At 44.2% G+C, this 14,805-nt stretch overlaps 2 protein-coding genes and 1 long non-coding RNA gene across 6 annotated transcripts; 2 read left to right on the forward strand and 1 right to left on the reverse strand.

Annotated features, from left to right (window-relative positions):
- The first annotated feature begins 71 nt into the window (after positions 1-71).
- On the forward strand, positions 72-4,687 carry ttc29 (tetratricopeptide repeat domain 29). Of its 2 annotated transcripts, none has more exons than XM_030431554.1 (12): positions 72-209; positions 1,030-1,130; positions 1,233-1,298; positions 1,798-1,857; positions 1,929-2,071; positions 2,165-2,338; positions 2,431-2,643; positions 2,857-2,942; positions 3,084-3,175; positions 3,603-3,726; positions 3,933-4,022; positions 4,428-4,687. In XM_030431554.1, the coding sequence occupies exons 2-12, from the start codon at positions 1,048-1,050 to the stop codon at positions 4,608-4,610; spliced, it is 1,314 nt and encodes a 437-aa protein (XP_030287414.1). In that variant the 5' UTR covers positions 72-209; positions 1,030-1,047; the 3' UTR covers positions 4,611-4,687. The 2 variants fall into 2 exon arrangements, with proteins under 2 accessions (XP_030287414.1, XP_030287415.1); XM_030431555.1 differs by having other exon boundaries at positions 1,236-1,298.
- LOC115590275 (uncharacterized) lies at positions 2,080-6,787 on the reverse strand. 2 transcript variants are annotated; one of them, XR_003985727.1, is made up of 3 exons: positions 6,481-6,787; positions 3,731-5,863; positions 2,080-2,114 (listed from the first exon to the last, which is right to left on the reverse strand). It is a non-coding gene; the product is annotated as an uncharacterized LOC115590275 (long non-coding RNA). The 2 variants fall into 2 exon arrangements; XR_003985726.1 differs by lacking the exon at positions 2,080-2,114 and having other exon boundaries at positions 3,347-5,863.
- On the forward strand, positions 5,608-14,407 carry slc10a7 (solute carrier family 10 member 7). 2 transcript variants are annotated; one of them, XM_030431566.1, is made up of 13 exons: positions 5,608-5,830; positions 7,419-7,501; positions 7,593-7,729; positions 8,381-8,454; positions 8,606-8,646; positions 8,740-8,775; positions 9,768-9,851; positions 9,986-10,151; positions 10,290-10,341; positions 10,524-10,597; positions 10,711-10,856; positions 10,998-11,045; positions 11,639-14,407. In XM_030431566.1, exons 1-12 carry the CDS (start codon positions 5,731-5,733, stop codon positions 11,016-11,018), a joined length of 1,014 nt encoding a protein of 337 aa, XP_030287426.1. In that variant the 5' UTR covers positions 5,608-5,730; the 3' UTR covers positions 11,019-11,045; positions 11,639-14,407. The 2 variants fall into 2 exon arrangements, with proteins under 2 accessions (XP_030287426.1, XP_030287425.1); XM_030431565.1 differs by lacking the exon at positions 10,998-11,045.
- Positions 14,408-14,805: the final 398 nt, after the last annotated feature.

The raw sequence follows: 14,805 nt of genomic DNA on the forward strand, positions 1-14,805 counted from the left end.
CCAAACAAACAACCAAACCACCAACCAATGATACTCGTTTCTTTTTGTGTTGAAAACAGTCTCCCTGTGTGTCTGAATGGAACCAGGCAGCAGCGAGCAGTCAGCAGGATGTCAGTGTTGGAATGCGGCCTGTTCCTGTTGCTGTGGCGACGACGCAACTCAGCTCCGCAGTGACGTTGATGAGACTTCAACAGGTTGTTTGAGCTGCGGTGAGTTTCTGTCTCCACCTATGTTTCACCTTTTTGTTCAGAGTGTGTTGTTGTAACAAGGTGTGTTAAACACACCGGTGTTAAAGTTTATTCAGTCTGTACGCTCAGTTTGAGACGGTGAACTGTGACGTGTGTGAGCTGCTGTCTAACGGTTTAACGGTTAGTGACAGCAGCTTTAGCTAGGCTAACAGCTAGCTTAACTTGAGCTAACTCACTTTTGGGGTTATTTGTCGCTTTTCCAGCAAAATGAGAAAATATGGTGGGGTATTAAAGTTAATAATAATATAACCTGTAACCAGAGAGCGTTACTACTTAATTTGATGCATTAATGTAACAGTTTGACCCAAACAATCACAACTTATCTCACAACTGTTGTGTATTTTTTCCTACAAAATCATATTTTAACAGCTCTGTAACAATGAAGTGCATTATTTCCTGATTTATATATTAAATTATATTTTTTCCCTCTGAGTTTTGAAGCTGTTAAGACAACACACATCACTTTAATACAAGAAAACAGTATTCGAACAGCAGGTTCGACTCAAAGTCCACTTACGGGGGTTTTCCTGAGCTGTCAGACATGAATACTGTTGTTTAGCTCAAACCTGACTTTATCTTTACATTTGCTTTAATATTATTTTATTTAACCTACTTAATGTTCGTCTGAGCAGCGATTACATTCACATATCATAAGAAAATATCATCATATGGAAGTATGAGATACAGATATGAGGACAGAACACATGAAAATGATGATGAGACATAATGAGATGAGTCCAGCAGGACTTCAGGTGATGTTGCTGTGTTTCCTCTGCTGTAGTTTGACTGACAGGTGAAGATGAGCGCAGCAGCATCAGAGCGACGCTCCGAACCGTTTCTACCAGAGATCAACACCAACAGGAGGAGATGTGCTCAGCTCAGGTCGAGGACAAGATGCTCCTTCTCTTTTCTTTTGGTCACCTGGAAATTGAAGATTATTCTGCTGCTGGGTCAAAAAATTAATAATTGTGTGTTTGTGGTCAGCAGGAGGAAGCCGGAGAAGAGGTCAGATAAATCAGCTCAGATTCTCTCCAAAGAAGAAGTCGCACTGTGAGTTCACATCACATTCAGATTCATGTCTTCTACATGTTTATTGTTAAAACTACTTAACTACTCCTGTTTGTGAGAAAAGTTGATTTGTGAGCCTACCAACACAAACAACTGTTGTGTTATACATCAGGGATGCTGCCCAGTGAGATGTCCATTATCCTGGTAAAAAAAATGGAATATGAGAATAGAATAAAGGAATAAAAATACGTTGTTTTATTTAAATTTAAATTCCAGTTCTTCCTACATTTTAATACTGTTTTATTTGTCTGTATACTTCATTATCCAGCAGACGGAGGCAGATTTAAGTCAGTTTGACTCATCGGCAGGAAGCCTTTAACTCTCTGAGCTCACTGATATTAGGAGAAGATGTTAGTGCGCCCTCTGCTGATGAACAGTGTCACAACCTCTCAGACTCAGAGATCAAGCTTCATCGTTGCATGTTTCTCTGACTGTGTGACGATTTTCTGACCCTCCGCTCTGTTTTCTTGCTTCTCTGCAGGTTCAGACACAGTGTGAAGCAGAACATCTGCGTGCAGATGCTTCAGGAGGGTTTTCACAGGTACCAGTGTGTCATGCAGTGCTGTCGTTGAGTGTGTGAGGAAGAGTTTCACAGTTACTTCTGTTCGTCAGGTCGTTCTCGGAGGTCTTCCTCCTGCTGAGAGCTGACGAGGAGGGCAGGGATCTCAGACGTCAGGCGCCGCTGGAGCAACAGCAGGACAAACTGGAGACCATGAGAATTCACCTGAGCCAGGCCGAGCAGGCGGAGAGGACTGGTACACACACACACACACACACACACACACACACACACACACACTTCAGTTTAATGTAGCTCATGTTAACTGCGTGTGTGTGTGTGTGTGCAGGTTCCTGGTTGGTGGTGTGTGAGCAGCGTCTGTTTCTGGGTCAGTACTTCTCGGCTTTGGGGGATGTCTGGCTCAGTCTGCATTTCTACCACAGCTGTGTGGACAGACAGCCGGGCGGCTCCAGACCGGTGGCCGAGGCCCGGGCCTGCATGGCCAAGCTCTACCTGCAGCGAGGTGGACCAAATCTCACACACACACACACACAAATTCATCAAATAAATTCCTTCACACACTCACTCTGATGTATCGGTGCCTCGGGCCTGCAGGTGAGCTGGAGCAGGCGAAGCAGCAGGCGGAGCTTTGCATCCAGCAGGCAGAAGCAGGCGGCTGGATGGACTCGGCCGGGCGGCCTCTGAGGCTCCGGGCTCGCCAGACACTGTGGAGGATCTACAGCCGGCTGGCCGACGCTCCGCTGGACGCCAAGGACTACGACGAGGCCCTGACGCTGCTGCACGAGGGCTACAGCATGGCTATAGAGTGTATGTACACACAGAGTGTGTGTGTGAGACGGACAAACTGATCATTTACTATCAGGTTTCAAGATTAATCACATTTTTGACCTGATGATGAAGATACATGAATGTGTGTGTGATGTACGGTGGCCAGCAGGGACACAACTTGACCTCAGCTGTCTCAGAGAGTAAACAGGAAGTGTGTGTGTGAAGATGTGTAGTCACTGGTGTGTGTTTCAGCTGAAGACAAACAGCTGGAAGGCGACGCCTCGTACCAACTGGGGCTGACCTATCACAGCGCAGGAGACCTCGACAGAGCCAAACAGGTACCTGAGTGAGTGTGTGTGTGTGTGTGTGTGTGATGCTTTCTTTGATGAGTTTTAAACGTCATCAGTCGAGTTTTATGAAGAAGAAGAAGAAGAATCAAACATGTTCCTTCTTCTTTTCTTCATCGTCTGTGTTTCCAGTTCATCAACACTTCCATGCAGATCTTCGGCACACTGGGGAATGCAGACGGACTCGGGAGGTGCTACAAGGCTATGGCCAAGATTATGGAGAGGTACACACACACACACACACACACACACACACACACACACACACACACACGAGCCTACTGGCCACAATACGTACTGTGAAAAACAAAACTGAATTTAGAAAATCGCAAAATTAACAGTCACCTTCCTCTTTCACCAACACCCGTTAATTATTCTATCAATTTATGCTTAAACATGATCAATAAGATGCTATTTTTATTTCAGCTCACATCAAACACATAAATAAAGACATATTTGAGCACATATTCAACATTTTGAGTCATTTTTTTTTAAGTTTATGGATCTGCAGCGGCAGAAAACTGAGTTCACCAAAGTCGAAAATGTGTTTGTTTATTAAAAGTAAAGTACTCGTGTGTGTGTGTGTGTGTGTGTGTGTGTGTGTGTGTGTGTGTGTGTGTGTGTGTGTGTGTGTGTGTTTACACGTGTTAGTGAGGAAAACGTCGACGAGACAGTTGATTGTCTGGAGAGGTTTGCAGACATCTCCAGTAGCAACGGACTGCAACACAACCTGGCAGACGCCTACCTGTGTCTGGGCAACATCTACTACAAGAGGGTACGACACACACACACACACACACACACACACACACACACACTAACTTGTAGATTAAGCCCTTAACGGATCAAATGTTATCACATGTTTGTATTAATCTCATTAACTTTGTAATGGTTACAAAGTTAGCACCCTGAATAAAGTTTTTGTGTGTTGTCTTTGTTTATTTCCACTCTGTGTGTCCGTGTGTGTCCGTCTCTGTGTAGCGTCAGTACCAGAGAGCTTCTGAGTTCTTCCTGCAGAGTTATGAAGTGGCCTGCAGCCTGCAGAACGTGGATCTGCTGCAGAGAGCTCAGGTACAGACGCCGTTACCTGTCGGTGCAAATGACACAACCTTCACTTCAACATGTCACCATTCTTTTTAGCTGCAGATACATGAAGACTAACATGTAAACACCATGTATAGCATGTTCCCTCCACACATCTGGAGGAGTAACATGAGGTGAGGGACAGGTGACAACACCTCAGGATCTTTCACAAACCACAGCGAGTTAAACAAAAGGCGAGGCAGCTCAACGTGCTTTACAGGGGCAATAGTTCAGAAGTTGCATTTAAAGACATGTCATGATGTCAGAACTTCTGCTTACAAACACGTCTGTATTATAATAAAGACTGTGACAGATAAACCCAGCGCTCGTCCTCCATGTCAGCCTGTGTTCAACATCTGCTACAGCTGTTCTGTCTGTCTGTGGCTCCGGCAGGTGTGGGTGTCCAGCGCTCGCGCCCAAACCGTCATCAAGAAGTACAGCGCTGACGTGGTGTCGGCCACAGAAGCCGCTCTGCGACGACTGCTGGCCTGGAAACAGACCAGACCACTTCAGGAAGTCGGTCGAGACGGCACTGACAAAACTGCTGCTGTCTGGTACCAGCTCACTGACACATGATGGTCCTGGTGCTGATGAAAATGTGTTTGATATCTTCTCATTTCTTTGTTAACATAATAAAAACATTAGAGACACGAGAGCCTGTGATCCTCCATCTTAATTCATCTGGTCTCAACATGAACACCGGTCCGCCACAACATTTAGCCACTGTCTCCTTCTAATCAAATGTTCTGCTGGGGAAGGTTGGATCCTGACGTTCATGTGGACCAACGACCCAAACGGTGTTACAGACCCGGTACGCCCTCTCATGGCAGGACGGCGCACCTCGACACATCACTCAGACGTCTCAGGAACGACCAAAGATCGAGGTCAACATGTCGACCTGACCTCCACATGTCAAAGATCACAGAGAGTCAGAACAAGTCTGATCCACAGGACTCAAAGGATCTGGTACCAGACTGATGGTGGGGCCAGGCGCTCGATCCAGTCTGACCTTCACTTGTTCATGTGTTTGTGTCTGTGGAGCAGAAACAAATGAGGAAGAGGAGGATGAAGGTCTAAACATCAGCAAAAAGCTTCATCACAGGCAGTAAAAACCAGAATGATGAGTGTTGTTTGAGAGATAAACAAAGGTGATGAGCAGCAGTTTGAAAAGTTCACCTCATTATTAATTCAACTTAAACTGGTTGTCAACATTTATTTATACATTTTGCATCTTTGGTTTAACTTATAAATATTATCAGTAATGATGAACCCCATTTTTTTTTCTTCCTTTGTTTTTGTTTTATTTTACTGTTAACAATCTGTTTAATATCACGTTATGAACCCACTTTATTCTCTGTGAACACCTGATAATAACACTGTTTCATGTGTATTTATATTGTATTACATGACGTCTTTACATGGTCTGTGTTTTCTAAATTCATGTTTATTCATGGTGCGCTTCTAATCGTCACGTTGCTTTCACGTGTATTACGGTAATTTAAAAACTGTTGCGCTTCTACTTCCCTCTTTACGGCAGCTGGGGCTCATGTGTCCGGAAGTGGCTCTGCTGGTCCTGCTTGTGTTTTGTGACAGAACCCCTCCGGAGCTGAGGAGGCTGAGGAGTTGTAGAACTTCGGTCCGGCTGGTGTGACGGGGGCCGGCGGGGTTCGATCCGGTTGAACCCCGGTACTGAAACATGGGCCTCCTGGCGAGGATCCGGAAGGAGTGGTTCATCATCGGGATAGTTCTGGTCATCTTATCGGCCAAACTGCAGCCCGGCGTCGGTGTCAGAGGAGGTGAGCGGGTCGGAGTGTGTGGACCTAAAACTTCTGCACGTGAACACGACCGACACCAGATGTTGTGATACATTAATCCACAGAAGGAGCTGCTGTGGCTGTGTTTGTGCCAGGCTCGGTTAAAGTTTCCTCTATTTATGTTCTCTGTTTGCTGACAGGCTTTAATGAACTCATAGAGGAATCATTTATGTATTTAATTAACCGCGAGGAGCCACTGAATAATTCAGCATGGAAGTGTTTCACCAGTCTTCATTTAACTATTGACAAACTGACAACTTTTACACTTTGGTCAACTCTGCTCTGCCCGTCGCGCTGAGACGGAGACTGTGTGAAACACAAGCTCACCGATCCAAAGTGTTGATTTTGTATTTAAAGACGTGTTACTTCGTGTACATGATGAGCGCCGAACTTATCTTAGGATCTTAATGACTATGTTAGCTAATAAATTAGTCTTATAATAGATGGGTACGGCTATCAAAGCGGAAGGTGACTGTGGAATTAAGGATTTTCTAAATGGAGATCGTCAGTCATCGTGTTGATGATTGAATGTGGCACATTGGGGCAGATGTGCTCGACCCTCACAGTGGTTCCTGTGTGTGTGTGTGTGTGTGTGTGTGTGTGTGTGTGTGTGTGTGTGTGTGTGTCCTTACCTGGCGCAGTAGTGACACGTTGCATTCAGCAGTATGTCAACACACACACACGAACACACACCCCTCGGTTGGATGATGTCCGCGCTCCCGTGTGCGCATGCGCCACGACACTGTTATTGGCTCACATCCTGTGTTTTAACTGGCTCTTGTTTGACCTCAGCAGTGGATGCTGTCAGGCGGGATGTGACCCAGCAGCACATGTCGACAGGTGTCATCAGGTCGATCTGAAGTGTGTGTGATCACTGTGATAACGTCACACTCATGATTACAGCCATCACTGATAGGTGACGTCAGAGATCAGTGACACCTTCACATCTTATCCTGCAGATTAGATAAGCTCCTGCTGCTACTGTGCACGGTGCCTTCCGGTGCTCCTCGTAAATTCCAGCATCACACAGCAGAAGTTGCAGCTGAGTAACAAAAAGATTTCCTTGACAGCTGACGTAAGGATACAGATGTATAGATAATGAGTATTATAATCGTCACATTCCACATGTGAACACTTTTCACTGCACTGTGTTATAATTAAACATTTAGTCATAAATGTGTTTTAGTGTACAAGTTGTTTCCAGTTTCATTTGGTTGTAATAACGGGCGTTTCTTTTCCTTTTGAAAGGTTTTCTTGGTGCATGATGACATATTCTGCCCTCTGTCAGGCTCATAACTGTGTTTTTTGTTGCGACTTGTATATTTTTTAAGGCTGTAAAGCTCCTCAGAGCGCAGCACTGTGTCCTCGCCGTCTGTTTCAGGTGGAGTTTGATTATTTTGGTATATTTTGGCATCTTGAGCGACTGAAACATCATGAAAACATTATAATCATGACTCTATTATTATTAATAAATCCCTTTGTGCAGTTTTTGAGCTGCACAGTGTGAAACAGGACCGTTGCCGTGGTTACAGTGGTGAATAATTGATTGTTGTCCTCTGTGTTCTCTCAGGTCCTCTGAAGCCAGAGATCACGATAGCGTACGTCGCCGTGTCGCTCATCTTCTTCAACAGCGGCCTGTCGCTGAAAACAGAGGTGAGAGCCGGCAGACAGCCATGTTTATAGATCAATAACCTGTAGATCAATGAGAGTGATTGACTTCTTCTTCTTCTGCTTCTGTCTGCAGGAGTTGACCAGTGCGTTGCTTCACGTTCGGCTCCACCTCTTCGTTCAGTCCTTCACGCTCGTCTTCTTCCCTCTGGCCGTCTGGCTGCTGCTCAGAGTGCTCGCACTCACCGCCATCGACCAATGGCTGCTCAGAGGGTAGGACCAGTGTGTGTGTGTGTGTGTGTGTGTGTGTGTGTGTGTGTGTGTGTGTGTGTGTGTGCTGGGGGAGGTCATGTGTGTGAATGCCATCCTTTATTCCTGCCTCACTGTACCTGAAGGACGAGTTGTGTTCGGACACAAAGACCCACATTCACTGCTGCTGAAGGCTGTGTGTGTGTGTGTGTGTGTGTGTGTGTGTGTGTGTGTGTGTGTGTGTGTGTGTGTGTGTGTGTGTGTGTGAGGTTGCTATGATGATGAGACTTCAGCTTCTGAAACGAGGCGGTTGCTGTTTTACGCCACTGAACATGAAATATTTGGGGATGGGGGTCCAGCTGAACTTCCTCTCTTGTACCTTGAGCTAAATGCTATCAGTAGCATGCTAACATCCTGATTATCAAGCAGGCTTAATGCGCACTGTCCTCATTTGTTGTACTAGCATGCTAACTGTCTTGGATGCTAAACGTTATTATTATTAATCTAATTAATTATATTACCTGTGTGTGTGTGTGTGTGTGTGTGTGTGTGTGTGTGTGTGTGTGTGACCTCTGACCTCTGAAGCTGTCAGAGGAGAGAACATGTTCTTATTAATAGAAACTGATGATGATGATGATGACTCGTCCTCTTCATCCTGTTCCTGTGGTTGCCTAGGTTACAGACGGTGAGCTGCATGCCCCCTCCGGTCTCCTCCGCTGTTATTCTCACCAAGGCTGTCGGAGGCAACGGGTAACACACACACACACACACACACACACAGTCAGAGTTTTTAATATCACACCACCGGAGGATAATGAACTCTGACGGTGTGTGTGTGTGTGTGTGTGTGTGTGTGTGTGTGTGTGTGTGTGTGTGTGTGTGTGTGTGTGTGTGTTTTCCAGGCTGCTGCTATCTTTAACTCGGCGTTTGGAAGCTTCCTGGTAAGCTGAGATGAAACTGTAGTTTTAAAGGATTCTGGCGCTGGTGAAGCGTCTCTGTGCGCTCTGTGTAATCTGTGTGTTTCTGTCCTGCAGGGAATCATAGTGACTCCAGTGCTGCTGCTGCTGTTTGTAAGTCAAACCTGCTGAACACACACAGACATCATGTTTGTCACCGTTCTCACTGTCAGAGAGACTCTGGAGACAAAGGCATTAGAGAGCTACAGCAGCTTAGCTTAGCTTAGCATTAACACTGGAAAAGGGGGGAACTGTTTAAAGACTTCAGCCTGTTAAAGTGAAACTCTTGCCAAAATGCAACCTAGGCTTTTTTTGTGAATGTACTTGAGTCAAACCTTCATGTAAAAGCATTATTACAACGAAAGAGGCACTTTTAAGATTTACCATAGTTTTATTTTCAGGTCAAACTCATTTTCAGTGGGAGCGCTACGAGTACTTTTACGATAGCATCAAAATCTCTATTTTTAAAATAGTAAGAAGTCTCGACACAACATGAAACTTTGCTGGTAGTATCACCAGGGTCTCTACACATGAACACGAGCACTGAGAACATTATTTGTGTACACAGAGTTTACTACAAAGAAGGTTTTTTAAATACTCATAACAACTCTTATGCTTTTACATGAAGGTTTGACTCGTGTACATTCACAAAAAAAGCCTAGAGTGCATTTTGGCGAGAGTTTCACTTTAACCTCCTATAAAACTGTGAACTGTTGTTTTTATACCCAACGCTGGTTTTGTATCCTTATAAACCATCGATCACACAGATATCAGTGTGGCGTCAGTCCTCTATCATCCAAAATGTCCAACTGTTGCTTTGAAACCTTCACTGATTTACTCAAATCGGCCTTTTTGATGTCAGCACAAACATTTTATCATCTAAAAATGGTTAAAATGTTAAAAGTTGCTTGTTTAATTATCTGATTTTATCTTAAAAATGTTGATGATTGACTTTATAAACATCCAGCTGTTCCACAGCAACATCATTGTTACTTCTGAGTTGCGATATTTCTGAGTGTTATTGTTGTTTTGGTACACGTTACGTTTAAGATGAGGAATAAATAAATGTAGATGAAGTGAATGAACTCCTTCTCCTCCTCCTCCAGCTCGGCTCCTCCTCCTCCGTTCCCTTCTCCTCCATCTTCTCTCAGCTCTTCATGACTGTGGTGGTTCCTCTCATCCTGGGTCAGGTAGGAGTGTGTGTGTGTGTGTGTGTGTGTGTGTGTGTGTGTGTGTGTGTGTGTGTGTGTGTTAAACAGAAATAGTTCAACATGTCTGAATGTGGTGTTATAAATCTCTCCTCTGTGTGTGTGTGTGTGTGCAGGTGTGTCGTAGTTTCTTCAGGGAGTGTCTGGAGCGGAGGAAGCCTCCGTTCGGCACCATCAGCAGCGCCGTCCTCCTCATGATCATCTACACCACCTTCTGCGACACCTTCAGCAACCCCAACATCGAGCTGGACCCCACCAGCCTGCTGCTGGTTGTCCTCATCAGTCAGTACACCGAGTGTGTGTGTGTGTGTGTGTGTGTGTGTGTGTGTGACTCATTAGATTAACGAGCTGACAGCAGGATGGTTCATCACCTCACACCTGGAGGAAACTGAAACGTGTCTCTCTTGTTGTTCTCTGCAGTTTTCTCCATCCAGGTGAGCTTCATGCTGCTCACGTTCGCCTTCTCTACCAGGTGAGGCTCCTCCCCCTCCTCCTCCTCCTCCTCCTCCTCCTCCCCCTCTTATACCCTCCAGCTCTTCTTCCTCTCTCGTTGATCCGGTTCATGTTATTCTAACTACTCTGACTAAATAGTCTACAGAAGGTCAGAGGTCAGAGAGCGACTGATGAGCTCGTACTTCCTGTTTGTCTGTGCAGGTCGGGCTCAGGATTCAGTCCTGAAGACACGGTCGCCATCGTGTTCTGCTCCACACACAAGTCTCTCACTCTGGGTATGCACACACACACACACACACACACACACACACACACACACACACACACACACGTAACACAGATGAATAAAGCCTTGTATTAAGAGCACAACACTCTCTCTCCCTCTCAGGTATCCCCATGTTGAAGATCGTGTTCGAGGGCTACGAGCACCTCTCTCTGATCTCAGTCCCTCTGTTGATCTACCACCCGTCTCAGATCCTGCTGGGATCCATACTCGTCCCGACCATCCGCAGCTGGATGACCAGCCGGAAGAAGGTACACACACACACACACACACACACACACACACACACACACACACACACACACACACACACACACACACACACAAACCGGTTCACACACCTTCTTCCTGGATTCCAACACTAACACTTCACCTTGTCTCCTCTCCTACAGTCTAGTCTGTTGTTGAGATAGGGCCGCATTCCAACTCTGCTGCCCTGAGTGAGTAGAGAAGTCACTCCAGAACAACCTGATTAATTCTATTAAAGGGGAATTCTTCTTTCTGCAGCTCATGTGACCTTGTGACAGCGTGTCCAGCAGCTTCTCCTCCGCTGTGGATCTGTCAGATTATATGAGTTGAACTCCTCTCCGTCTGTGTTCAGAGTGTTTAAAAACCAGCTCAACAGCTTCCTATGCTGTCAGGAAAACAATCTGCATGGATCAGCTGCTGGACTCACTGCTGCAAACTCACCAGCTTCACTCTGAGCACCGGTGGTGTTGTTCTGGCTGCATGGTGGCGGCTGTGATGAGATAATTACTGTAAATCATCAATCACACCGTGTGCAATCAATGAAATATGACTTTCTTAAATCTTCTTTGTTTCAATCAATGTTTGTTGCACCTCTTTGTTTTATAAAATCTACGAATCACTTTATCTGTTGGTTAATTTCTTTCTTTTATCACCAATGAACGGTGGATTCACACACCAGACTCCCTTTGAAAATCGTCACATTTTAGGACTGGAGTTGAACATTTCCTCACTTTCTCTCTTCTGTTTTCTGTTTTTCTGCCTCTTCCCCTCTCTTTCTCTTCAGGCGGTGAAGCTGACGACTCTTCAGCCCATCTGACGAACATGAAATGAGGATTTTGGTGTTTCCGCACTAGCATTTGAGTTTGTGCTGTGATGGTGGACTGCAGTGGAGTGATGCAGTAGAATGTGCCTTTATTACAACCATGAACAGAGACCTCAGCCTGGTGGAGGCGTGCCTTCACCTCGACATATCCTCCGTTTCTACCACAACAAAAAAACTGATATTTCAGATTTCCATCATATATATTCTTTTATATTTAAAAGAATCGAAAGTACAAGTTTTATTTTTATATGAAGTAAAAATAGGTCAGCTGTTCCTCTTTGTGAACAAAGAAAACAGGAAGTGTGGAGTTACCGGGACCAGTCTTTTTACATTTTCTTGCTATTTTCTACTTTTTTTAGTCTCTCTCCTTCTTCCAGCTGTTACTGCCAGAGAGTGTGGACTTTTGTTACATTTATGTTCTCGAGAGAAACAAACAAATGCTGGATTATATGATTTATTATACAGTAATAATGAGAACTGTTTTGATTTTTGACACTGCTTTGATTAACGTTTGTGTTTGTTGGGACAGTCCTATGGTGACACCTTTAAGATGATGGTATCTTTCCTGATGATGACGGTAAAACATGGACTTTTAGGAAAGGAAGTTAATTCAGCAGGTGGATTATTGTGAGCTCTTGTGGATCTCTGCAGATTCTTTACGTCTCTCATCTTGCTTTATTTACTTCATCTGTTTTCATGTCTTTGTCTTGATCAAACTCCTTTCCAAAACATTTGCCGTATAACTTGGATTCTGACCAAGTGTACTGCAAAATGTTTAACTTGGATCAGTTAGGAAGCCAGATTATGGCACTACTGGGTCTAGGTATACATCTGTATGCAGATGATACCATATTGTAAGTCTGAGTGATACGGTGAGGTGTGACGATATGATACTGATCACCAACTAAACTCTCACAGTAACAGCAGGTATGTTTTCCATGAATACCATCTCTGTGTTAGCATGCTAACAAACTAAACATGCTAAACCCCGAGGCTGAGCAGCGACTGATGGAAAAGGCCAACCGTTTTGGTGACGCGTGGTCATAAAACAAAGCTTTGTAGATACAAACAACTTAAACCAGATGATGGCGCTACATAACAAGTCAGGGGATTCTAGGTGGTTTGGAAAGTGGCAGGCACTTTAAAAAAAATACTTGGCAGGTGATTGGAACTAACAGTCATTTGTAAACACCTAAACCAGGCCCATATTTGCCAGTAGTTCCTCAAAGGACATTGACTGGTTCAAGCCCACAGCTTGAAGCCTGGCAACGTGGATTCATGAGTTCACATTGTGCCAAATTTCATGGCAATCCATCTAATATTTGTTGAGATATTTCACTTAAGATTTCATTTTTTAACCTCATGTTGGCGCTAAAGGAAAAGTCAGACGATAACCAAAGTCTAAATAGTTCATCCTCTGGCAGCCATGAATGTCTACAAACTTCCTTCTACAACAGTCCCTCTATTGATGTTGAGATGTTTCACAGGATAATTGATCACTTTGACCCACTGGTGGCGCTAGAGGAAAGGTCGGGGGATGACCAAAGTGATTGGGCTTCATCGTCTGGGCACCATGAATGTCAGTGCCAAATGTCGTGGCAGTCCATCCAGTGGTTTATGAGATAATTCAGTCTGAACCAAAGTGGACCAACCATCAGACCAACATCGTTATCTGTATAGAACTAATCACAGTTTTTGGGTTAGGGTTAGGATTGATGCTTCCATATGTCTGTTGGGCCAGAGATAAAAGAAAATTACAGCTTAACTGTGTCACTGTTGGCAACATCAGTTTATTGAAGATGCTAGCAAAGCAACACAATACTGAAGAAGTAAGGAAAGTTTCCAGGGTAGCCAGTTGTTTAGCCAGATGTGACTGTTTTGTATTCAAAGAACTGGAGCTGTGATACATGACATCCATGAAAGACCACGGTTTTCCATCCATTCATAGAAGCATCCCAGTCTTTTTTAGCCAATTTTAGCTAATTTTTGAAACACACGTGTGAAAAAATGTTCAAAACAAGGGCGTGACTTTGCTCAGGGGCTGTACTACAGTAATTATTTGTAGGCTTCACCACCTACAGTAGCCTTACTTCTGGTGTTTTATGTCAATTCTGTTTCCCCCAGGACCTTCTTATCGACACCTTTAAGGGCTTTCACGTGACAAAGTGTATACTGCACTGCTGCTAGCCCTGGGTTAACTGTAACACAACACACAAGTGCTTTGAAGTGAAGCTGAACTTTCTAGGATGTTGTGTTACTACTCTCAGGACTGATAACTTTAGCCCTGTTTCACACTGGCACCTCTTAGCCTGATGTTTGGTTGATATTCTGGGGATAAACCCAAGCAAGACCTCGGCTAAAGTCGGGCTAACACACTTTAAAACTTGCCAGAGATTATAAGTGCACTGAGGGAGTTATCACATCTTCCCAACGTGAGATGAAGATGTTTGCAGCCTTGTTGGTAGAGATGTATTTGTCTCTAACATATTGGAGTCAGCAACTGTTACTATGGAGAGTTAATGAAGCCTATACAGCACAATTACATCGGTTGTCCAGTAAGGGTCAAGTTTATATCCAGCCTCTGTCTGTTTACAGTGTGATTGTTATGCCAGCAATGTATTGGGGGAGGGTAAGACATTAATCAGGGGATGTATGGGTGGTTCTGTCCTGTTACTTGTTTATATATATATAAACAAAAAACATAAGGAAATAAACCTTTAAACCTTAAAACATGTTGTTGTTTTCCTGCTACATACATAATGCGGATCAGTTTCCTTGCTCATTTTCTTTTTAAACTAAATAATGAACATCAGGTTAGTAAGAAACACGACTAAAAAGATAGCCAATGCATTCTTATATCTGTGTAAAAGGTGTGATTACTTTTGCAAATTACAGAAATATTTTATATACTTGAAGGAAGGTTTTAAATAATGATTGTGTGCTGCCAAGTGGACCAGGTATTTGTTTACCTTATCATTAAACACTCCTGAACAGTTTGCACACAGACTTTAATCAGCTCCTCCAGAGATAACAGGGCCTTGAATTTGTTGTCTCATCCATGTTTGTAGTCAGCGTTCCTCCTCACAGCCTGTTTATATACAGAGAATATCTCAATAGATGCTTGTATT

Source organism: Sparus aurata, chromosome 10 (genome assembly GCF_900880675.1).
Source record: "Sparus aurata chromosome 10, fSpaAur1.1, whole genome shotgun sequence".
Taxonomy (NCBI): domain Eukaryota; kingdom Metazoa; phylum Chordata; class Actinopteri; order Spariformes; family Sparidae; genus Sparus; species Sparus aurata.

Coding starts and splice junctions, on each gene's coding strand:
- ttc29 (XM_030431554.1), top strand. CDS start 1,048: ATGAGCGCAGCAGCATCAGAGCGACGCTCCGAACCGTTTCTACCAGAG. Junction 1,858..1,928: donor CTTCAGGAGGGTTTTCACAG/GTACCAGTGTGT, acceptor TCTGTTCGTCAG/GTCGTTCTCGGAGGTCTTCC. Junction 4,023..4,427: donor ATCTGCTGCAGAGAGCTCAG/GTACAGACGCCG, acceptor TGGCTCCGGCAG/GTGTGGGTGTCCAGCGCTCG.
- slc10a7 (XM_030431565.1), top strand. CDS start 5,731: ATGGGCCTCCTGGCGAGGATCCGGAAGGAGTGGTTCATCATCGGGATA. Junction 5,831..7,418: donor CGGCGTCGGTGTCAGAGGAG/GTGAGCGGGTCG, acceptor GTGTTCTCTCAG/GTCCTCTGAAGCCAGAGATC. Junction 10,857..11,638: donor GGATGACCAGCCGGAAGAAG/GTACACACACAC, acceptor CTTTCTCTTCAG/GCGGTGAAGCTGACGACTCT.